Source organism: Vipera berus, assembly GCF_964194415.1.
Source record: "Vipera berus genome assembly, chromosome: 9".
NCBI classification, from domain to species: Eukaryota; Metazoa; Chordata; class Lepidosauria; order Squamata; family Viperidae; genus Vipera; species Vipera berus.
Genome location: NC_138212.1, coordinates 5,379,289 through 5,402,614, shown reverse-complemented (window position 1 = coordinate 5,402,614; position 23,326 = coordinate 5,379,289). Strand labels below are relative to the sequence as shown.

Below are 23,326 nucleotides of genomic sequence, written 5' to 3'. Positions count from 1 at the left end.
CATGGGGGACAAAAATTCCCAACTAGTGAGTTCAGAGCCGTGACCCAAAAACATACATTATTGGTAAAAATGCATGTTTGATATAATTTTGCAATCAGCCAAGGAACTTTGGTTGCAGTGAGGGGGATGAAAAATAGAAAATGGAAGAAAATTGGTATTAGCTGGCTTTGGCTTTGTTGGAAGAAAAATAACATAGGATTTAAGAATTGTCTGAAACGAGAACTGGGAAAGGAGGCTGCAGTGACTAAGCCCATAATGTGGCTTGTTGATCTAGTCATCAGGGTTTATTTAACATGATGATTTGGTTTCTGCAGAGCCAGCAAAGACTTGTGCAGGGATGGTTAGCTTGCTAACTTGCTGTGTTCACACAACAGTTTCATGTCGTTTCTGGGTCATGTCTTGCTGACCACCACAGTACACTGAGGCACCAGGCTAAAAACCAGGAAACTTGAGTTCTCATCCCACTTTAGGCATGAAAAACAGCTGGGGGACCCTTCCTCTTTCTCTGCCCAACCCCACCTCACAGAGTTGTAGGGAAAAGAGGAGGAAGGAGTATTATGCAGTGCTTTTTTTGTAAAAGAAAAAGGTGCTGGAACTCACACGTCATACAACCTGCCTTGCCTACCCTACAAGGTTCCATCCAAAAAAGGTGCTGGAACTCCGTTCTGAGCGTTCTATGACAAAAAAGCCCTGGTATTATGTATACAGATAGTCCACGGCTTACAACCACACTGGAGCCCAAAATTTATGTCGCTGAGACATTTGTTAAGTGAGTTTGGCCCCATTTTGTGACCTTTCCCACCACCGTTAAGTGAATCATTGCGGTTGTTAAGTTAATAACACGGTTGTTAAGTGGATCTGGTTTCCCCAGTGACTTTGCTTGTCAGAAGGTTGCAAAAGGGGAACTCGCCTGGCACACACCCCCAGACACTGCGACCGTCGTAAACACGAACCAGCTGTCCATTTATGAACCAGTTGTCCAGCGTCTGACTGCAAATCACAAGACCGTCTGGGGATGCCCCAACGGTGGAAAAAAATGGTCGCAAAGTCACTTTTTTAACAGCACCGTTGTAACTTCGAACGTTCACTAAACAAAACTGTTGTAAGTCGAGGACTACCTGTATTTGCTGCCTTGAGTTATTAGACAGACAGAATGAGGAAGGAAGGAAGGAGTGGCAAAAAAAAATCTCAAACTAGAAACGCACCCAAGGAGAGAGAGCATCTTACCCAGACGTGCAGAAGCAGAAGCCGCAGCTGGCTGTGGCTGACCCGCTTCCAAGCAGGTTGTGTGAACGCAGCCTCAGAGGCTGCTTCCGTCACGGCTACCTCATCGCCCGCCTGCCTCCCTCCGCCGAGAGAAAATAACGGGAAGGTGCCGATTGGCCGAGCGCGCCGGAGCCTCCCCGCGGCTGCCGGGTTGCGCCGCGCCTCGCCTCGCCGGGCTCCGGGCTCGGGAAGGGATGCGGCGGGGCGCTGCGCCCGGCTCCCCGCGGGGACAGCATGACCCGGCGCGATCGGCTCATGAAGGGAAGACCCCAGAGGCAGCCTGAGGCCAGCGCCGACTCCCGGGCGGGTGAGTGGCCGAGGCGGAGCGCGGGAAGGCCGGCGCGGGCGAAGGGATGCGGGGTGGGCGGGGAGGAGGAGGATGCCCGCTGCAGGCGAGGCTGGGGTTGGAAGCCCCCCCCTCCTGGCCGTTCTCCAGCTGGGCTTCGCGGGGCTCCGGGCCGGCGAAAGCGAGGAGGAGGAGGAGGTCCGCCCTTCTCCCACCCTGATGCTTGCAAGCAAGCCGGCTTCTCTAACTCGGGTGCATTGCAGCAAAAACTGCTTTCGGTCGGGGGGGGGGGGCAAATCTGTATCACACCCGCACAAATTTCAGGCCATATTGATGCGGGGGTTGGAGGAGGGGCGTGTGTGTGTGTGTGTGTGTGTGTGAGAGAGAGAGAGAGAGAGAGAAGAGAGAGAGGCGAGAAAGGTGGCCTGGATCTGCCAGCCTGACAGATCCAGAGAGGAGCTGTTCATACAATACACACAACCCCGGGGAGCTGAAATTCATCCATTTACTGGGTTTGTAGCAAGGCAGGTTGGAAAGGAAGAGGCGCTCGGCCACCAAATCCAGAGGTTTTAAAACTAACCAAGCTTCCTCCTTGGTGAATGTCACCATCTTAAGAGGTTGAGTGAAGTGTATTATGTAGTGTGAACCTGGTTGCTGACGTGGGGCTGTTTCTTGTTTTACGGGGCTTAGGCCTGATTTAATGGGATGTGAATTATGCAATGATGCTGTGGGGAGGACCAGAATCGGGGACATCTGGGGGGGCAGACGATGACACTCCAGCGATGTCAATCGCACCAAAGCACCACTTGCTTTTATTGCATTATGTTATTTATTAAATTTATATGCCTCCCATCTCATTCTCCAAAGCCACTCTGGGTGGCTGCATACAATACTTGTGTCCTTATTTTGGCGCCATCGGGGGGGGTTTGCCACAGCAGCCGCTGACCAGAATGCACCAGAATTTGAACACACAACCCTTCCAAGCAGGCTATGGGGGATTAATGCTCGAATGAGCTGGGGTACAGTATCTCTGGTCAGCCCTATTTATAGATACCCTTTTTCTGAATTCAGCCCTGCCATCCTCCACCACTGTATCCCAATTCCTTGCAGATTTGCTGAGAAATTCTGCACTGCATGCTGGGTTCCCACAAAGAAGCTCCTGAACAATATTTGAAGGGGGCAGACTGACTCTGCAGATGTGAGCTAGCTATGGCTATGATGGGCTGCCTTGAGTATTATACAGTAAAGGCAGTCCTCGATTTATGACAGTTGGGAACAGAATTTCCAATGCTAAGCAAGGAATTTGTTAGGGTGAGTCATGCCCAGTTTTACAACCTTTTTTTGCCACAGTTGTTAAGCAAGCCACTGCCATTGTTATGTGAATCATGCGCTGCATGAAGCGAATTTAACTTCCCTCATTGATTTGTTTGGTGGAAGCCGTTTGGAAGGCCGCAAATGGTATTCAAATAATCTGGATTCTGTGTCAGTTTAAAATACATGCCAGATGCCAAGTGCTCATGTTTAAAGACCTAGTAGCTCCAATTGACACTGTGTTAAAATCCACATGAATGCTAAAACTGAGCTCCTGTGGACTTCAATGGTGTTTCTCAACCTTGGCAGCTTGAAGACGGGTGGACTTCAACTCCCAGAATTCCCCCAACAGTGTATGTGATTCTCCAATTCTGGGAGTTGAAGTCCACCTGTCAAGTTGCCAAACGCTTTCCTTAGCAAGTTATACAAACCAGGCCCTTAGCTTATGGATCAGTATATTCGGCAACATTGTGCACAGAGACAGTATTATGTGAAGACAGCCATAGAGATATTCAGAAGTTACTTATTTCAGCAAACTTTTAGTGGAATTGAAGATATGTCGTGATGTTGGGCACCTTAAAGCCTGCCTCGCATTTCTAGACAGGTTGCAGCTACTGCCTAGAAACTGCAATTCCAATATCTGCAGTTTTCTCTGGACACCTCAAAACAATCTAGTCCAAGAGCAGGCTTCCGGATTTTTGGATTTCAGCATCCTCTGGCCATCTTCCACCAGCTTGGCCACCGGCAAGGCATTTTGGGGGTTGTAGTCCACATTTCATGGCTTCTGCATATGTGGATGCCAGGGTAGAAATGTAGAGAGATTTCCAGCTATGCACAATTTTGACTTAGAAAATGGGGTCCCTCCAGTTCTAGAGAATACTTTCATCTCGGGTTGTTCGAGCCCCAATTTTTCTTGTTGACCCCCGCTCTCCCTCTGCTCAAGAGCAGCCCATAATCCCGTAGCTGAACACTGGTAGCCCATCTCATTTCTCTGTCAATAGACTAGTTTCTCCTCTCCGGCCTGTATTCCAAACAGGTTACCATGGCAACTCCACACTGATGCCAAGCTGAGCAATAGCAGAATCACGGCCGTAATTGGATCCCAGGGTCTTGTGATGCAGGGACAACCCCTGGGGGAACCAAGCTATTGAAATGCGGCTGGTTAATGGAGGTTTAATCTAGACACCACCAGACGACTCCATACCAAACCTAAGCTAGGTTTACAAACGGATTTGCCTGCTGATGCGTAATCATGACGGTTAGTTATGGCGTGGTTGGGGGGGGTAAGTAGGAGGGGAAGAAGGAAACGAGTTGATTTGTTACGGGTGATCGAAGAAAGGGAGATTGATCAGTTTGCTTGGGACCAAATTGCATTATTTTTTTTATTTTATTTTTTATTTTAATTCCATTTATATCCCGCCCTTCTCCGAAGACTCAGGGCGGCTTACAAGCTTAGCAGTAGCCTTCATTCTATGTATATGCCTGCTTATTAGGGCATTATAGGTAGTCCTCGACTTACAACAGTTCATTTAGTGACCTTTCAAAGTTACAACGGCACTGAAGAAAAAAGTGACTTATGACCCTTTTTTCTGTTCCGCACTTTGCAGCATCCCCAGGGTCACGTGATCAAAATCCAGACACTTGGCAACTGGCTTGTATTTGTCACGGTAACTTATCAACGGCAGTGCTTCACTTAGCAACTGTGGCAAGGAAGGTTGTAAAATGGGGCAAAACTCACTTAAGAAATGTCTCACTCAACAACAGAAATTTTGGGCTCCATTATGGTGCTAAGTCAAGGACTACCTGTACAATACGGAAGTTTGGGTTTTCTTATTTTCTGCTCCCCCCCCAAAAAGCAAATGATGGAATAGATCATATTTCAATATAAACAATTTTCACCTGATACGATGAATCTTATATTTCCCCCCACTATGTGTGTTTTATTGTGCTTTTCTTCCATGGTCAAACGTTTCAGTATAGCCTAAATTGGCAATCTGCAATTATTTATGCAGTGAGTAAAATTAAAATTTAAAAATCAACTTCTGTTAAATACAAGGCGTCCAAAGTGTGCAAAGGATATTTTATTCTCTAGGGATAATCCCTTGTTTAGTGACCACCATTGGGACCAGCAATGTGGCTCATAGCAAAATAGGCGCTAAGTAAAACTACAGCTATGGTTAGTTTTGCTTTACAAGGAATCCTCCACTTACAACCGCAATTGAGCCCACCGTCTCAACTGAAAGTCACAATGGTTGCCAAGTGAATAACTACATGACTACACCTGATTTTACGAGCCCTTGTTTTGCAGTGGTCATTAAGCAAGTATGGCAGTCACTAAGCAAACCCATTGTTTGCCCTTGGGCTGTTTTGTCTGGAAACCAGCAGTAAACACCAGTTTCTAACAAAAACATTGTTAAGACCCAGTCAGGTTACATGAATGCTGCAGTCGTAAATGCAGGCTATTTCTCCTGAGTGCCCAAAATGTGGCCACATTCTGCAGGGCATGGATGAGGGGGTAAATGTCAGATCTTCAAATCCGTGTCACATGTCCCGTTTTCAGGGTCCATCCAGTGATGGGATTCAGCCAGTTCGCACCGCTTCGGCAGAACCGGTAGCTAATTTTTTTGTTGCCCAGGCCCAGAATGGACTTCTGGAAGCTTCATCCACACAGAGAACCGGTTGTTCCCATATTTGAATCCCACCACTGGGTGCGTTGTAACACTGCACGGCTGCTAAGCAACCAGTTGTAAGTCGAGGACTACCTTTACAAAGCTGAGTAGGTGGCCAATATGAAGGCTGTTCCCAAAGTTACTTTTTCCATCAGTGTTGAAAGTGCAAAGAGTCACTAAAAGAGGCAGTTGCTAAGCAAGGACCTGCCATCTCTGCTGGATTTCTGGTAGTTAGTGAGATAATTTTCACGCATGTGTCGTTCTCCGATGAGCGCAAACGGGAGAGGTAAAAGAAGGCCTGTTTTGCTTAGGGCCGATTTGCTTTTTGAAAGGATGCATAAAGCTGTTTAAAACTGAGCCTGACTCCCCCCCCCAATTCCCCCCTCCCCATTTTATTCTCTTCCCTCCCAACCCCCCTGCCTGCAGCTTATCTTCTCACTCGACCAACCCTTGTCCTCATGCTGGAAAGGGGGGAAGAGCCCTGTGTGAGCAACAGCAAGAACGGAGTGGGGAGCAGCCCGCTGAATAGCAGCGTTGCAGGTAAGGAAAGGTGAAGAATGTGGGTCATTTATTGTTTGCCGAAACAGCACGAATTGCGTTTCTCCGAACGGTGCAAATCCAAAATCACAATCAAACCCTGCGTGCATTCTTTTGGATAAAACAGTAAATAAATACTTTTTTTAAAAAAAATCCCTCCATTGAACTTCTGCCTAATGTCCAGTATAGATAATCCTCACTTACCGACTGTAATTGGGATTAGGAACTCTGGTCACTGAGCGACAGTCATAAAGCGCAACATCACGTGACTGCATCAACTTAATGATGGCAGCTCCAGCTGTCGCCCATTGCTGTCGTTAGGCGAATCCTACACAGTCGCAGCGTCCCACAGTCGCCGAATCGCCGTTTGTGACCTTCTCCCAGCTTCCCTATTGACTCTGCTCGTCTGGGGCCAGCAGCGAAGGTCACAAATGGCAACCAAGAGATGCCACAACCGTCATAAACACTGCCAGTTGCGAAGCACCCAAATTCCAATCGTTTGGATGTTGCGGTTGCAAGGTGATTGCCAAGCTGATGACCGAATTGTCATCACCGACAGCCACAACTACGAGAATCCATCATAAAACCTTCTCATTCAGTGCCAACTTTGACCAAGTTGCTGGATAAGTGGTCGTTAAACGAGGACTGCTTATATTCCACCTGCAGAATAGCTGGCAGACAAGAGAAGGAGCTTGAGGCAGGAAAATGGGACGCTTGGTGAGGAATCCTCTCTCTATATTTTTTATTTTTCTTCTCCCTTCCTTCCAGATTCTCAAGCCTTGAAAGAGAACGCCAAGTCACCTTCGCCCCCGGCTCTGCCTTCCCCATCCGCCACGGAGTCTCCCAAGCCAGCCCGTCCCCGCCGGCGGCGCCCTCCGGCTGTCCTGCCCTCCGACCGTCCCTATCAGTGCAAAGACTGTGGCAAGCGTTTCGTGTACCGCTCCAAACTGGCCACCCACCAATGGACTCACTGCGCCGAGCGCCCCTACAAATGCCCTGATTGTCCCAAGAGTTTTAGTTACCCATCCAAGTTGGCTGCTCACCGACGTACGCACACCGGGGAGCGCCCCTTCCCCTGCTCGCTGTGCCCCAAGCGCTTCGGACACCGCTCCAAGCTGGCCGCCCACCAGTGGATCCACACGCCGGAGCGCCCGTACAAATGTGCCGATTGCCCCAAGAGCTTCTGCTATCCTTCCAAGCTGGCCGCCCACCGCCGCACGCACACGGGGCAGCGGCCGTACCCTTGCAGCCGCTGCGGGAAGAGTTTCTGTTACCCTTCGAAACTGGCCGCTCACCAGCAGATCCATGCAGCCGCCGCAGCGGGACGGCCTTATCCGTGCATGCGCTGCAGCAAGAGTTTCCGGCAATTGCGCAACCTCACTCTCCACCAACGGGTGCATGAGGAGGGAGAAGTAGGCGATGATTTAGCCCAGGACAAGAGCCACAGCAGTGGAGACAGGTCCTAAGGAGGAACACTGGCCTCTGTGAGGGCACAAGGGGGGGAAACGTGGATAATTTGCAAACTTGGTAGTGGTGGGAACTTTGTAAATAATGAAAGGTTGTGGTGGAAGTCAGGGGTAGCAGCGTAACCTCCAGCAACCCATAACTTCTGTTTTCGGCTTTGATGGCAAAAGGCCAAATGACAGGCTCCCCTCCAGAGGTCACATTGTGCACACCGTGCTGAAAACTGTCCTAGTAGCCTTGTTTCTGCAGTGCCCCATGGCCTATTCTACAACCTTGTTTAAGTTATGCAGACTTGTACATCTTTGAGGTTCGTTTTGCTTCATTTTAACCTTCTGGGTCTTAACAAAACACAATCCTGCCACTCCATAGTCCCCATCAGTTCTGTGCCAGCGGAAACAAAACCACGGTCGAGTTTCTCACACTAATCACATTTAGAGAAGTGAACGCCTGCATCGAACCTCAGTCAGCAGAACGGAATCTTGTTATGTGCCTTGCACAAAAGGAGAAGCCTCTGTCTGTGGCTGTGCGTAGTTTTGTTGTATGCTCAACCGGTGCATGCTTGTGTCAGAATGTGGAACTCGGCACACCTGTAATCCAAGGGTCTGTAAACTTGCGGTATCTGCATTGTGCATTATACAGGGGCTGTGTTGCAGCTGCCTTGACCAGTCAGCCTTTGGCCATGGAAATTGGAGGTTTAATATGCATGAGCACATCGTATCCCCTTGGGCATGAGTTGTGTCTACTTTTAAGAAGGAAGTCTCTGATTTTTACACAACAAAAGCCGAGTCTGACCACGTGGCAATTGGTGAAATCTGCTGGCGGGATCACTTAAGACACACATTCCAGGAAAGAGTAGGCAACAGTTTATGTTGAAAGGGTTGTAGAAGCAGAAAACTGATTTTGCAAATTCACATGCTGTCCAGGTTTGTAGATCAAAAGGTGCCTCTGGTCACTTCAGGATTAGTGTGGGTGGTGTGTTAAGGGTGGGCAAGTGCATCAGAAGCACTCAGAGAAAGCAGATTTTACACATGAATTTCTCAGGCTAAAAGGGGCTGTATAATTTTATTTTCACCATGTAGTACACACAATTTTATAGCCTGCTTCCTTGTTACTCCTGTGTGTTTGGTTTACTGTACCACATACCTAAAGACTCTGGAAGCTTCTATTTTGCCCACATTGTTGAATATTAAGTTCCCTCTTGCGATTCTTCTATCCACCTGTTTCTCCCCCATGCTCTTCTAGACCCAAGTCTGTCTTTCACTACTGTCCACAATGAATACACAATCGCTATGAAAATCCAATACAAGTAGTCTTCAACTTACGACAATTGAGCCTCAAATTTCGGTTGCTAAGCGAGACATTTGTTGAGTTTTGTCCCATTTTGCGACCTTTCTTGCCACAGCCCTTAAGCGAATCACAGCTCTTAACGTTAGTAACACGATTGTTACAAGTGAATCTGGCTTCCCCATTCACTTGCCTGGTCAGAGGCCTCAAAAGATACGACCCCAGCACACTGCAACTGTCATAAATATGAGTCATTTGCCAAGCATTTGAATTCTGATCACGTGACCACGGGGAGGCTGCAACAGTTGTGTGGAAAAAGCACACATCATTTGCTTCAGTGCTGTTGTAACTTGGAACAGTCGCTAAACGAACTGTTGTAAGTCGAGGACTACCTGTAATGTATCTTCCCACTTCCCCACAAACTAGCACAGACGGATTCCCCATAATTAAGGGAAGGCGTTTCAGTTGAGATTTTGGTGAAAGGCAGGTGGAAGTACGTGCGACTAGTCTGTTTGTAGACGATACTTTAAAAAAAAAAAAAGTAAAGCTCCGTTAGATGCTGGAGTTTTTGTCTTATTTTTCTTGGGGGGAAAATAATAAAATAAAATATAAAAGCAAGCACATTTTAGAAATTAAGGTAGGCTTGGCCCATGTGAGAAAGGTTGGGGTTTTAAGCCAAGTCACAGAGGGCAGGTCTAGCATGATCTAGAAACGAATCTAGGTCTATATAGGTACTCCTCTTGTCCACAATGGAACCTGCCCACGTTCGTAAGTTGGGTCATCACAGGGCCAGACTCATTCGTTACCTTTTTTTCCTGTAGCGGTTGTAAAGCAAATCCATTGTTTGCTATGAGGTGTTTTTTGCAGAAAAGCCAGAAGCAAACTGCTGGGTTTTGGCAAAAAAAAAAACAAGTAGTAAAATGTGGTCACGTGATCATGAGATGCTGGAAATGGTCATAAATGCGGGTCAGTTGTCGAACATCCAACAATGAGGTCCTATGACCCCGGTGGGAGGGAGAAGTGGCCATCGGAACTTCAGAACCAGGTCATGAGTTCCTTTGGGTGGGTCTGTCGTAACTTTGAACAGTCACTAAGCAACTGGTTATAAATCCTAGGACTACCTGCATTTCCCCAAGCCCCATTTCTGCAAATCAGATGGCAAAGGCAGAGACAGAGGGCACCATCTCTTTTTGGAAGCTTACAAAGAGTGAGTCATTTTGCTAGAAATACTCGGCTTAATTAAGTGGACAACAATCTGATCTAATAAATTCTCAGCTTTCCTGGCTGATGCTTAACACTAAAGGCATTAGTCCTTGACTTATAATAAAAATCCCAGAGCACTCCAGCTTAGGCCTCTTACTTAGCAGTTTCAACTTATACTTGTTTTATTTTAAAAAAAGCAATATACTGTACACTCAAAAAACCCTGATCCTAACCCTAAGACGTATCAACGGTATGTTCTGCTTACTTCTGAACACTGTTATTGTTTGTACAGCTTCTGAAAGTTGCTTAAACATCCATCTGGGACTATATGAACAAGACAAAGCCAGGGCAGAGAGGAAATAAGAGTACACAGGTTGGAAGATCTTACTGTGCAGTATTTTACTTTCAACCTTTTCTGCCCCAGTTTTGTTTCGTTGCCTCACCTGGAAGAATTTGAAGCCGTTTCAGAAGTGCCTCTTGTCATCTGAAACACCAGAATCTTGTAAAATATTTAAAGGCGTTCTCACCAAGAGAATAGGAGCCCTACTTTGAGGTCACAGAGGAATATTACCTTTCCCGGGCAGTATCGATAAGTTCTTAAAAGATATCTCCTGGAGACTTGCATCTTGTTTTATTAAAAACATTTAACATGATATAGGAAAGGAGAACAAGAATACATCCCGTGAAGTTTTGTCGCCGTTGCCAGAACCTCAGAACGACTGCTCAATCAAGGTGTAAATTCATAGAAAACAAGCCCTTGAGTGGAACACGGACTGTGCAGCAGTAAAACATTGAGCTAGTTGAGCTGCCACGGCTACTCCTTCCTCCTTACAATTTAGCATCCGAGTGTAGCAGCTCTTAAAAGAGACACATGCAAATTCCTTTTGCACTCTTTTTAATGTGCTCGGAAAGCTAATTTCTTGACACAAGTCTCCCCATCCTCTTGAGACCAAGAATATGGTCTGTAACAGCCTTCTCCAATCCCGGCCCCTTCAAGACCTGCCAATTTTCATTCCCAGAATTCTCTGTTAACTACTAGAATCACTAGGGCGTTCTGGGAACTGAAGTCCACCAACTGCTAGGTCCTTTTTTTGGGGGGAAGACAGGTCTACATCATCTGTGCCAAGGAAACCCACTTTCAAGATGAAAAGAACTGAGCACACTCCCATCCAAAATGGAGCATTAGTTTAGCCACTCCTTATCTGGACATGTTTTGAATTGCCAGGATAACAGATGAGAGGGATGAATGTGCAGCCAAAATTATTCTACCTCTTGATTTAAAAAGAAAAGAAAAGAAAAGCGGTAAGAAGGAGAACTTCCTCCTCAAGTATCTCCCTCCTATTTATATGGTTGAGAGTTCCAGCACAAAAAACAAAATTCAGGCTCCAGGGAAAATCTCTGGCTTCCATCTTGGAATCTGGATAAAAATCTGCTGGAGGATAATTACTACACTTCAACGGACAGATGTCTCAACAAGAGATGGGTCTCCAATTCTGCAGTGCCCATCGCAAGTTAAACAGTCCCACAACTGATTTAACACTTTTCCTGTGGTTAAAGCAAGGAAGTAAGAGCTAAGAGTAGAATGGCTGGCTTGATTGCAAATATAGAACTGGGAAAGAAAGAAATCAGCTGTAAAAACGAGGTAGATTATTCAAGAACACAAGACACCCCCCCCCCCCTGAGTCCAGTTTACAGCAACTGAAAAGTGAGGAGGAGCGTGGACTTTTGGGAATGGGATATCATTCTGAAACGGTCTTAACCTTAAAAATGTTAAGATGTGTGGACTTCAGCTCCCAGAATTCTGCTGGCTAGGGACTTCTGAGAGTTGAAGTTCACTCATCTTAAAAAGTTCCCAAGGTTAAGAAACACTGCTTTGAAAAGAACATATCCAAATGGTGTCATATTTTTCCCTCCAAAATAAAGAGAGAAAAAGATAGTAGACCAGTGGGCAAAACAATTCATTGTGAAACCTAACAACGCTCTGCGGAGACGAACAATTCCATCGTGAAATTAATAAAAGCAGTTTCTTGTTTTCCTACAGAGGAACTTGGGGGGAAAAAACTCACTGAAAATGAAAGGAAGACGTCGGCCACGTGAGCCTGTGTGATACGGCTTAAGCAATCGTTGGGCTTCTTCTAATGCTTCCGTTCTCAACTTTGCTACCATCTTATATCTAGGCCAGGGGTAGGCAACCTCGGCTCTTTTATGACTCATGGACTTCAACTCCCAGAATTCCTGAGTCAGCATAGCTGACTCAGGAATTCTGGGAGTTGAAGTCCATGAGTCATAAAAGAGCTGAGGTTGCCTACCCCTGATCTAGGCCAAACACCCTCCTTTTAGAATAACTGGTCAAGGAAAGTGTTCATTTACTTGACGAAGCCCGTACATAACACTTCTAATCAGAAAAGGGCATTTGTCAACACAAGTCAGGATTTTTTTTTTGGGGGGGGGGGAGGATCATGGGATACCATGTTTCCTGGGTGTTGTTGTTTTCTAAAAAAAAACGTGCACATGGAAGGCAGGAATACTATTCGTCAATCTCTGCATTTTTAAAAAAACGAGCTGGGCTTTGTCTGCAGATTGTACGCTGAACAAACAAAAGTTTACCTACGCCAATGATGGGACAGGCCCCCATCTGTACTATCATGAAACCGGAAGCACCCTGGGTTTAAAAATGGACAGGTGTGGTTTTTTTTTCCTACTGCGAAACCCCCAAGCTAACTGCTAGGAAACCAGGTTTGCTGCTGTAAGGATTCAGTGTATGAAGAAAGACATTTTCATAAGGAGAGGAAAAGATGCTCAGCCAGAACAATGCCCCTGGGAAGACAAAGAAGAGAAAGAGGACCACCAGTACTAGTGAGAAAGGCAAGAAATGCAAAGGCGTGGGAAAGATTTGTGAATTTGTCTCTGTACATTAACTTTTGCCTTTGTTGAACTCCGGGCTCTAATTTTAAGGGAACGCCTTCTCCATTCTGGAAGATGACTCTAGCCCTGTTCCAGAAAAGCCCACAGCAAAGCATTGCTTTGCAAAAGCAGACTTATCTTCTGACATGATCTGGTGGAACTGGGTGGTGGTGGGGGAAAAAAACGTAACCAAAGACCATCCAAACCACCCGTGTTGGGAGGGCTTAAAAGGAAGGCAATTTCTCCAACAGGAGTGCCCTACTTCAACTACCCAGGAGGCTAAGGACTCCCCCCCCCCAAAGAGGCGAATATACATTATCTACAAACTCCAGCAGGGATCCTCCTACACACGTGGCACCACGACGTACGGCTGGTGGGGAATCAGCTTCTGCCGGTCATTGCAGTTGTAGATCCAACGGGGACGCACGAAGGAAAGGTTGGGGTTCTCGTTCAGAGCCTGAAGCCAAAATTAGGAAGGAGACCATGAATAGTCTCAGCCTATTTGTAGACTGAGCCAGCTGAAGCTGGCTAATACTGGCATTCAGATTCATATTTTTCTCCTCCTTTTACGGAATCTCTTTTTGGAAACTTCATCCCGTGCACCAACTTAAAGAGTTATTAGTACAGCAGTGTTTCTCCTCCTTGGAACTTTCAGATGGATGGACTTCGACTCCCAGAATTCCCCAGCCCGTGTTGAAGTCCACCCATCTTAAAAGTCCCCAAGGTTGAGAAACACTGCCGTACAGTGCAATGGCATAACTTCGTAGGCCTCCTCCAATTTGTTCAATGAAAGAGGAGTCCTGCAAAATTTCCCCTATCCCCATCTCGCCCTTTTTTCTCCTCTCAACAATTTCATTGATCCTTATCTGGCGCCAATTTAGCACTGACTAGGTTTTTGTGTAAAGAGCAATAAATCTTCTGAACTGCAGTTCAACATCTAGTCTTGACTTTTTTGCTCCTGACGTTAGCACGGTTCCTAGCCACCAGAAGACTGGGTAACCTGCTCATGTAAATTTGACAATTCCACAAAGGTCTTCAGAATTGTAACACACATGGTCCTATCGGTCTTATTAAACAGTTTCAAGACCTGCCCTTTGGGGCTAGTTCCCTGAAGCCTGAAGAGGCCAGCTCACCTCGTCAAACGTGTCATCCCATTCTTGAGCCGTGATCACGTAGTTTACATGCTCGTTCATGTAGTCCTTCACTTCCCTGCAAGAAGTACGCTTTTTAGAGAGAGCCCTCTTTTTCTCTACAGATAAGAAAGCATCTAGGACACGAAGCCTTTGAAACAGAGTTGATTTGGCACCAAGACTAGGACAGCATAGACCCATTTCAATTCCCGCCTTTCGTAAAAAAACATATTCAAAAATGGGGCCATTTTTAATCCTATTTTTCTCTCTCTAAAATTATGTACATATGAAGGATTGCTGATCTCTGGTGGTCCCTGCCTGTCGAATCAGACTGGGAACAGGAGGGATGCTCCATGTCACTTTGGTAAAAGAGTGTGGCCTTATGGGACCTAGATGTATGTGCCTTCTTAGCCACAGCATTTGTCCTTTGGAAAAATTCCGCCATGAGGTTTGGATGATCTCAACGGTTGGCTTCCTAGAAGTTCTTAAAAACCCAATTCTTTCTACAGGCTTTAGATATGGGGTAGAAATTTTCATCTACTTTCTTTGGGTGAAGAGTTGTTTTTAGATAAAGGTAAAGGTTCCCCCGCACACGCGTGCTAGTCGTTTCCAACTCTAGGGGCCAGTGCTCATCTCCGTTTCAAAGCCGAAGAGCCAGCGCTTGTCCGAGGACATCTCCGTGGTCATGTGGCCGGCATGACTAGACGCCAAAGGTGCACGGAACGCTGTTACCTTCCCACCGTAGTGGTCCCTATTTTTCTACTTGCATTTTTACGTGCTTTCGAACTGCTAGGCTGGCAGAAGCTGGGACGAGTAACAGGCGCTCACTCTGTTACACGGCACTCGGGATTCAACCCGCCAAACTGCCGACCATCTGATCGACAAGCTCAGGGTCCTAACCCACTGAGCCACCGCATCCCTTTTTGTTTTTAGATATAGATAGAGAGAGAGAGAGAGAGAGAGAGAGAGGAGATACATAGATAGATATAAAGATAGGTAGGTAGGTAGATAAATAGGACAGCCAGACAGACATAGATAGATAGATATAAATATATAGGCAGCTTTTATAGTTATAATGCAGCAACCCATTTAGGCAGTGGGAAAGTCCTACAGCAATGATCTTGTAAAAACTCACCCATTAAAAGCTATGATGTAGCGATTCAGGAGACGTCGTTCCTGAGAAGGGAATTCACCATAAAGGAAGAAGCATTTGCCGACAAACAGATCTGGAAAGGAAAAGCAAAGTTCCCAGAGAAGTGGAATGAAGACAGGACAATCCAGTTCTCTAATCATCAGAGCCAATTTGATCTAGTGGCTTAAGGCAGCAGGCCAAAGATCAGGAGAAGGTGAGGTTTTAGCCCTGCCTTAGGCACGAAAGTCAGCCAGGTGACTTTGGGCCAGTCACTCTCTCTCGGCACCTTACTTTAAAAAAATGCACCACTTAGCAATGGAAGCTACAGTCCCAACTGTGGTCGTAAGTCGGGGACCACCTGTATTAGATACTGATTATTTAGCTAAAGAGTAATGGACCAAAAACCCACATATTGGAACTGAGATTTATTTATTTTATTTATTTTAATCCCATTTATATCCCGCCCTTCTCCGAAGACTCAGGGTGGCTTATAATCAATGTGCTTAGCAATAGCCTTCATTCTATGTATATGCCTGCTTATTAGGGCTTTCGCCCCCCCCCCCCCAGCGGCATTATTACAAAGTCAGCTTATTGCCCCCAACAATCTGGGTCCTCATTTTACCTACCTCGGAAGGATGGAAGGCTGAGTCAACCTTGAGCCTGGTGGGACTCGAACCTGCACTAATTGCAGGCAGCTGGTGTTACTTAAGGATTAAGTAAGTAAATAAATAAAAAGAAATGCCAAACTTCAGGTCGGTTTGGACAAACCTGGAAGTTCTGGGATAGGCTGATCCGGGTCTGCCTGTTCCTCCACATCTGTGTTCTCATCAGTGGAACCCGCGTAGGGGTCACTGTCTGGTTCTGGAACTAGCCTCCGTCCGCCTTGCTGCTTTTTGCGGTGCTCCTCTTCAACTCTAAGCCAGAGGAGAGATGGAATCAGCTTTGGGAAAGGATCCACTACAAGCCCAAAAGGCTTCCAGGCTTCAACCCAGAGAATCTAAGATGGCGGCAAGCTCTAGTGTCAGTTATGAAGTGATGCAGCCCACACGGGAAGGGTCAACTGCAACGGGTATCCCTTGACCAACCTCCTTAACTCGTCATCTGTGTCGCCAGAGCCTTCGTCTCCGTTGTCCTGAAGACCTACGAGGCAACAGAAAGACAGAAAGTAAGCATCAGCCATCTCTTCTATGCCGCCATTGTCAAATGGCTGGGTAAGCTCTTCTGATGATGGGTGGGAAGAAGATGGCCGATTAGCCGTCTCAAACAAGCCAGAGACCTTGATTAGCCTTGCCAACCATCTCCACAAGGTGGGCAGAGAGGCATCTGAACCTTTGGTTTCAACCGCCCCATGCCCCGCTCACCACCAGCCCCACTCCTACCAACAAACGGATTCTAGGGGAGCCGTTATCTCCCTGCATCCCAAAATTACCTGCAAATTTCTCATCCCCGCTGGAAGCCCTTGAATTGTTGTGGATGTTGCTGTTCTGAGAGGTGGTTGGCTCCTCTTCGTCCTCCTCGGAAGACACTCTGGGTGGCACCGCCTGCATTGCTTTGGGGCTGGTGGCAGGCTTAATCTTGTGGTTGGGGCTGGGCACACTGGTTCTCTGGCACAGAAGGACAGGAGCCAATTACAGAGGCACAGAGGAAGGCAAACTCGCTGCAGCAAGGTTTTTTGTGTCTTTTTTTTTGGGGGGGGGAGGCCTAGGCAGGATTTAATGACAACATTTCTTTGTCATTAAATCCAGCACACATTCCTCCTCCTATTTTCCCTGGAATAGGCTGCGAGGAAGTGACTGGCCCAAAGTCACCCAGCTTGCTTTCATGGCTAAGGCGGGACTTGAACTCACAGTTCCTTGCTTTCTGGCCTGCTGCCTTAACCACCAGACCAAACTGACTCTCCTCACAAAAATTCCTGGCATCTTCCCCACAAAGGCAAAACACTATTAAAGGATTACAGCCTTGTGACTTACACCAATGTCCAGGTTGCAAAATAATGGTCAAATCAGATAGGAAAAACCTATAATGAAACTCGCTATATAGCACAGTAACGAAAACATCCCCAAAACCAGGGGTCTTCCAACTTGGCATGCCTGGCTGAGGAATTTTGGGAGTTGAAGCCCACGAGTCATAAAGCCGCGGACAGGAAAGTATTACAGAGGGTGGTGAGCACAGCACAAGACATTGTGGGCTGTCCCCTGACACCACTGGATGACATCGCCAGAGCTCGTTGCCTTGGAAGAGTGAGGAAGATTCTCAGGGATGACTCACACCCTGGACGGTATCTCTTTACTCTCCTACCATCCAGTAGGAGATATAGGAGTATAGCCAGCCATACCAACAGGCTGAAAAATAGCTTTTATCCGTGGGCTGCTAGGCTTTTAAATGGGATATAATCTCTGTGAACTTATGCAGAATTGACTTGGGAGGCCGGTGTGTGGTGTAGCTGGTTCACATGGTGTGGTAGGATGGAGGGTTTGTTGTCACTGTGTGTTGGGGGGAGGGAGCACGGGGGGAGGCTCAGCTAATCTCAATGTACACATGTTGTACTTTGACAATAAAGGTTTATTATTATTATTAATTAAAAGGGCCATGTTTGAGGACCCCTGCCCGAAACAAACACATCTAGCCTACCTGCTGAGGAGTCGAAACTCTGCGGTGTGCAGCTGTGGTCTCCTCCTCGCTCTCCTGTTCCTGTTCGCTGCCGGACGAATCAGGGCTACCCATCAGGTACCTGGGAAAAGGAACCTGCCAATTATAGTTTGAAATGAAGACCGAGTAGAACCTACTTAGCTCCTGTTCCACTGGACAACTCACTGTTTGCAGGGTAAGCAGCGACGGCTACGGTAACAGTCCAGGATCCACTCCTTCCGTACAATGGTGCCCCCGAGCCCTTTCACCTGGCTGTATTTGGGGGTGTTGGCAAAGGCACAGCTAGAAGGAGAAAGAGAGACCCTTGACACGGAGAGATGCCTTGCAATCTATAAGGCACCAGTATGAAACCGGCCAGCTCGGTCTAGTGGTGAAGGCAAGCGAGCAAAAAACCAGGAGACTGGGATTTTTAGTCCTCCTTTAGGCATGAAAGTTGGCTGGGTGACTTTGGGCCAATCAGCAAGAGACAGTGAGTTCTAGTCTCAGGTGAGGGATGAAAGCACACTGGGTGACTTTGGGCCAATCACCAGGTGACTATGAGTTCTAGTCCCGCCTTAGGAATGAAAGCCGGCTGGGTAGCTTTGGGCAAGTCCCTCTTCCTCAGCACAAGACAGTTGGAGTGACAACAGGAGGAAGAAGGTGCGTTGTGTATGTGTGGCACATTGTGTTACCAGGTAGTCCTCGACGTATGACAACTGAGCCCCAAATTTCTATTGCTAAACAAGACATCTGTTAAGTGGATTTTGCTCCATTTCTTTCTTGCCCCGGTTGTTAAGTGAATTTGCTACACTTGTTAAGTTACTAACATAGTTGTTAAGTGAATCTCACTGGCTTCCCCGCTGACTTTGCTTGTCAGAAGATCGCAAAAGGTGATCACATGATCCCGGGACACTGCAACCGTCATAAATACACGCCTGTTGCCAAGGGTCCGAAATCTGATCGCATGACCGTGGGGGCATTGCAACAGTCATTAAGTGTTTAATGTAAGTCACTTTTTTTGGGTGCCGTTGTAACTTGGAAGGGTCACTAAACGAATAGTTGTAAGTCGGGGACTACCTGTATTTATCAAAATAATAAAAGTGGGATATAATAAATAAAAAGAGCAGTAGCACTGGGGGAGATCTTGACCATTGGACAGCAGTGCAAAAGGAAGGCTGTTTAAGGCAGCAAACTTGAGGGGGACTTAAGTTCCAACCAACACATCTATGCACATTTTGGGGCAGCCATGAATGGGAACCGCCCACTGAATAACTGAAATCTTCCATCAGCTCTTAGTTCAAGGTCTTCCCTAACAAATTACACTAATTATTGTCAAAGCAACAGCGTATTTGTGTGGGCACTAACTGCCCAAAGGACACAACTTGGCATTTGCATCATCCGTATCAGACACAAGAGTCATGTCGTTTATGCTATACAAGTTCTCGGCCTCAGAGACATCCGTGTCTGTTTGCTATGGCAGTTTTGAAACTGGAAATTGCCACAGGTCCTGCCCACGCTCTGGTCATTTTGGTGAAGCACAGCAGAGAAAACAAATTTCTTCTTTGTGATGTTTGTTATTAGCAAAATCAAAATAGGAGAACTCACCAGGGCCAATTCGCTGCAGAACAAGTCGTCATGGACAACTTTGTGCAGGACAATTTAACAATTCTATTTAACTGTTTACAATAATTTAAAAATTGTTTTAATCTTTTTCATTCACATTTCATTTTGTTCCTCTCTGGCATTCTTCGAATGATTCTATTCCACTATTCCTTTTGATATTAGTGTAACTCTTGTCCCGCGGCGAACTGGCTGCAGCGAATTGTGGTCGACCCTAGCAAAATTGGTGTGTGTCTGTGTGTGTGTGTCTTTAAGTTCTTCTTTTACCAAAAACAAAGCTGAGGTCTTAGGCTCACCGAGTAGAGCAGGGGTGTCAAACTCAATTTCATTGAGGGCCACATCAGAATTGCAGTTGCCCTCAGAGGGCCGGGTGGGTATGGCCAGGGTGGGTGTGGCCTACTGGGTGGGCGTGGCTAGAGTGCGTATGGCCTACTGGGTGGGCGTGGCCAGCTCTACATCGTTTGCATCAAGGGTGCCTATGGGGGCCTGGGCAGGAGTGGGACAGATCTGAGGGTCTCTGGCAGAAGGAGGGTCTCTGGGCCAGGGCCAAGGCAGTGGGGGCCGTTCCCTCACTGTTTCCAGGATGGCTTCGTGGGCCACATGGAACCACTTCGCGGGCCAGATCCGGGCCCCGGGCCTTGTGTTTGACATGTCTGGAGTAGAGGATTTGAGATTGCAATGGCTTAACTTTCAGGGAGTGAAAGGGAAAAAAAATGCACATTTTAGGAGGGTAGATCCACTGTCACGTACATGAGGTGAGTGCTGTCAGGGGTCCAGTCTGGACGGTACTTGGCCCCCATCTCCAAGGCCTTGTCCCTTAATTCAGAGCGAAAGGGGTTCTGGAAACCGCTCAGCACGAAGACGGTACCCTGTAGGAGTTGCTGGAAAGACCCGTTTGCTGTCTCCTCTAAAGACGGCGTTGGAACAGCTTTCTTGAAAGGTAGCGTCTTCTGGGGAGGAGACGTGGAAAGAGAAACTGCAAATCCACAAAAACAAAACGCGAAGGTCAGGTAAGGAGAAGGCAGGCCCAAATCATCGCTCATTCCTTGTCAAAATCAGACGCCAGCATATAAGAAATTCCCTTCTACCCACAGTCTGTGCTTAAAATCCAACTTCAAGAAAGTAAATGTAGTAACAATATTTACAAATTCTGATGCATTTTTTTTGTCATTTTAACTCGTTCTGTTACTCCCTTTTCCTTTTATGTTAATATTTTAATGTTTGACTCTGGAATTTTATAAAGATAATTTTAAAAAGAAAAAAAGTAAGTAATGTGCTGAAAACACAACTGCTTTCATTTTGTTTCAATACTGCTCAACAGGCAGAGGTGCTTTCTGAGATGGGTGGCCACACCAATAAGAATAACAGAACAACAGAGGGGATCTTGGAGGTCTTCTAGTCCAACCCCCTGCTCAAGCAATAGATGAATAATAATAATAATATTATGTACTGCATGAAATTTCAACTTGCAAGTTTCCCCCTTTCTTCACACACCTTTGTGTTTTTTGGAAGGCGGGTGTGTTACGCGGGACTTATCAGGATTAGCTTTCTTGGTTGCTGATGAGAGACCAGCATTTTCTTTGCTGAACTCAAACTTCCTTTTCACTGGGGTGGGTTCCTGCAAAGACAAGAAAACTTAAGGCTGCAACTAATCCTAAAATACTTGGACAGAAGCCTCTCCCAACTTCACTGGATTTACTTCTAAGACAGATATAAGATTAAGGATCCTTTAGATTGGCTGTAAATAATTCTAGCACCCATCATGCTGCTCTGATCCATGAATGAATCTTGCTCACGTTCCTAGAGAGGCAACATAGTAGATTGTGGAACGGGAGTACAGTAGTCCTTGCTTAACAACAGTAACTGGGAACAGAATTTCTGTTGCTAAGTGACAAGGTCATAAAACACATCATCATATATATGACTGTACAAACCTATGAGGGCAGTTCCAGCTCTTCTAGTTGCCGTCATTAAGCAACTCGTGCAACATCACATGGTGACCATTTGCAACCTCCTCGTTTCTTCCGTTGACTCAGCTTGTCAAAAGCCAACTGTGAAGGTTGCAAATAGACATCACATGAGCACAGGATGCAGCCATGACATAACTGCAAGCCAATCACTGAATGGTTAGACCACAATCACGTGTGTGTGTGTGTGTGTGTGTGTGTGTGTGCGCGCGCCGTAACAGCTGCAACTATGATGGTCAGTCATATGTACCACTTGTTCTGTGCCACTGAAACTTCAAACCGTCACTGAATGGTGGTGGTCATTAAATGAGAAATTTATCTTTGCTTTTCAGCTTGGACAGCAAACTAGGGAGAGAAAAAAGTTGGAATGTGACCATTTGCCCACTCGCGTGGCTTCTATTTTCTCTTCTTTACCTTGAGTGGGGTTTTGGTAGTGGGCTTTTCCACCGCTGATGGTGAAGAGTCAGGAGAAAGAGATTTGTTGGTCTGCAATGAGGCAGCAGCGTAACTGGGTGAAGGCTGGTCATTCTGAGATGCTGCAAGAATAATAATTATCACCGTCATCAGTTACCAGTCTCGACGTGGATATCTATACATACAGAAAACACTGCAGACACTAAAGAGGAGATAAAGCATTAAAACTGACATTTTCAACCGAAACAATTTTCATTTCAAGAATGGCCAAGGGAAGAAGGTAACAGACCTCACTTTATCAGATCTCATTTGATAATAGTGATTAGCGTTGAGAGAACCTTCATTGCAAAGGCAGATCCTCACATATTATCAGCTTCTAAGGAACAACAGAGAAAGACTATCGCCTCCTCTTGCCTGGATGATTAATGGTAACTGTGATCTTCCAACAACCTTTAGGTAGGATAAAACGTGTGATAATTACCTTTAGGAGGGGAGACCAGGGGTTTGCTGGCACGGCTGAAGAAGAGAGCACCGGGTTTCAAAGAGCTGGAATTGCTGTCCTCCTCCTTCACCTTAAACTGGCCCAATTTGGTGACTTTCTGATGCAGGTGGAACAAAAAAGAGAGTGAGATATCCAGATTTCGGCAAAGAAGAGTGGTAAAATACAGGATCATAGATATCGGGTAACTTAAGGGATGCTCACCGGTGAAGCCGTTTTGGAATGCGTCTCACTGCTGTCTGGAGGAGAATGGAACCTCACGAAGGAAAGGCCATAAGCCAGAGACTGAAGAGAGATGTAAGAGGATTCAGATTTAGGCAAATTAGGCAGCCATCAACAATTGTCATTCCGTGCATGCAACTGTTGACTCCTCTAACTACAGACCACATTCCCTCCAAAGCTAGGACAGAAACCAGCTCTGTAACAGAAGGTAGATAAATTTAGGAGTGGCTAATAAATATTAGGAAAAAAAAGACTAGCATTACTGTAGCCTTCTTGGGGCATTGCCCTATTATGGGGATTTCAAATTCTAAAAATTCCCAAGTCCAAGGACATCTGGAAAGTTTCCTGGTGGTCTTAATAAATCAACAGGAAGGTTGACCTATTGAGAGCTTGCAATTTCCTCTTCATAGCCTCCCTTAGGGACAGTCTTGCTTAACATAAATGGCTACTAACTGTTACCTTTTTTTTTTGTCCTACAGTGCTCTTTTGAGAGAAGTTAGCCCACTAGTTAAAATTGCAATTCCACGTTTATATACTTGGGTAAGGGACGCGGTGGCTCAGTGGGTTAGGACGCTGAACTTGTCGATCAGAAGGTCGGCAGTTTGGCGGGTCGAATCCCAAGTGCCGCGTAACAGAGTGAGCGTCTGTTAGTCATCCCAGCTTCTGCCAACCTAGCAGTTCGAAAGCACGTAAAAATGCAAGTAGAAAAATAGGAACCACTACGGTGGGAAGGTAACAGCATTCCATGTGCCTTTGGCGTCTAGTCATGCTGGCCACTTGACCACGGAGA

At 46.4% G+C, this 23,326-nt stretch overlaps 2 protein-coding genes across 3 annotated transcripts in view; one reads left to right on the top strand and one right to left on the bottom strand.

Moving 5' to 3' along the window:
* The window catches only part of XRCC1 (X-ray repair cross complementing 1), a 28,514-nt gene that overhangs the window by 266 nt on the left and 4,922 nt on the right, over positions 1 to 23,326 (bottom strand). The window contains exons 5-17 of one of the 2 annotated variants that reach the window (XM_081334725.1): positions 22,519 to 22,599; positions 22,297 to 22,414; positions 21,816 to 21,937; positions 20,929 to 21,052; positions 20,185 to 20,410; positions 18,001 to 18,117; positions 17,818 to 17,917; positions 16,616 to 16,790; positions 16,272 to 16,326; positions 15,955 to 16,100; positions 15,190 to 15,280; positions 14,058 to 14,133; positions 13,293 to 13,381 (exon numbers count right to left, since the gene is read on the bottom strand). In XM_081334725.1, coding sequence (XP_081190851.1) covers positions 13,293 to 13,381; positions 14,058 to 14,133; positions 15,190 to 15,280; positions 15,955 to 16,100; positions 16,272 to 16,326; positions 16,616 to 16,790; positions 17,818 to 17,917; positions 18,001 to 18,117; positions 20,185 to 20,410; positions 20,929 to 21,052; positions 21,816 to 21,937; positions 22,297 to 22,414; positions 22,519 to 22,599 — 1,520 coding nt within the window. Of the gene's footprint in view, positions 1 to 10,636; positions 13,382 to 14,057; positions 14,134 to 15,189; positions 15,281 to 15,954; positions 16,101 to 16,271; positions 16,327 to 16,615; positions 16,791 to 17,817; positions 17,918 to 18,000; positions 18,118 to 20,184; positions 20,411 to 20,928; positions 21,053 to 21,815; positions 21,938 to 22,296; positions 22,415 to 22,518; positions 22,600 to 23,326 lie in introns of those variants that run through there. The other variant, XM_081334724.1, reaches the window with a different exon arrangement.
* Positions 1,194 to 9,379, top strand: ZNF575 (zinc finger protein 575). The gene is made up of 3 exons (XM_081334726.1): positions 1,194 to 1,573; positions 5,959 to 6,072; positions 6,838 to 9,379. Exons 1-3 carry the CDS (start codon positions 1,501 to 1,503, stop codon positions 7,533 to 7,535), a joined length of 885 nt encoding a protein of 294 aa, XP_081190852.1. The 5' UTR covers positions 1,194 to 1,500; the 3' UTR covers positions 7,536 to 9,379.

Bases quoted from the DNA above. Each gene is read 5' to 3' on its own strand.
- ZNF575 (XM_081334726.1), top strand. From the start codon at position 1,501: ATGACCCGGCGCGATCGGCTCATGAAGGGAAGACCCCAGAGGCAGCCT. The intron at 1,574-5,958 runs GTGAGTGGCCGA...CCCTGCCTGCAG, and splicing joins CAGCGCCGACTCCCGGGCGG to CTTATCTTCTCACTCGACCA. The intron at 6,073-6,837 runs GTAAGGAAAGGT...CCTTCCTTCCAG, and splicing joins GCTGAATAGCAGCGTTGCAG to ATTCTCAAGCCTTGAAAGAG.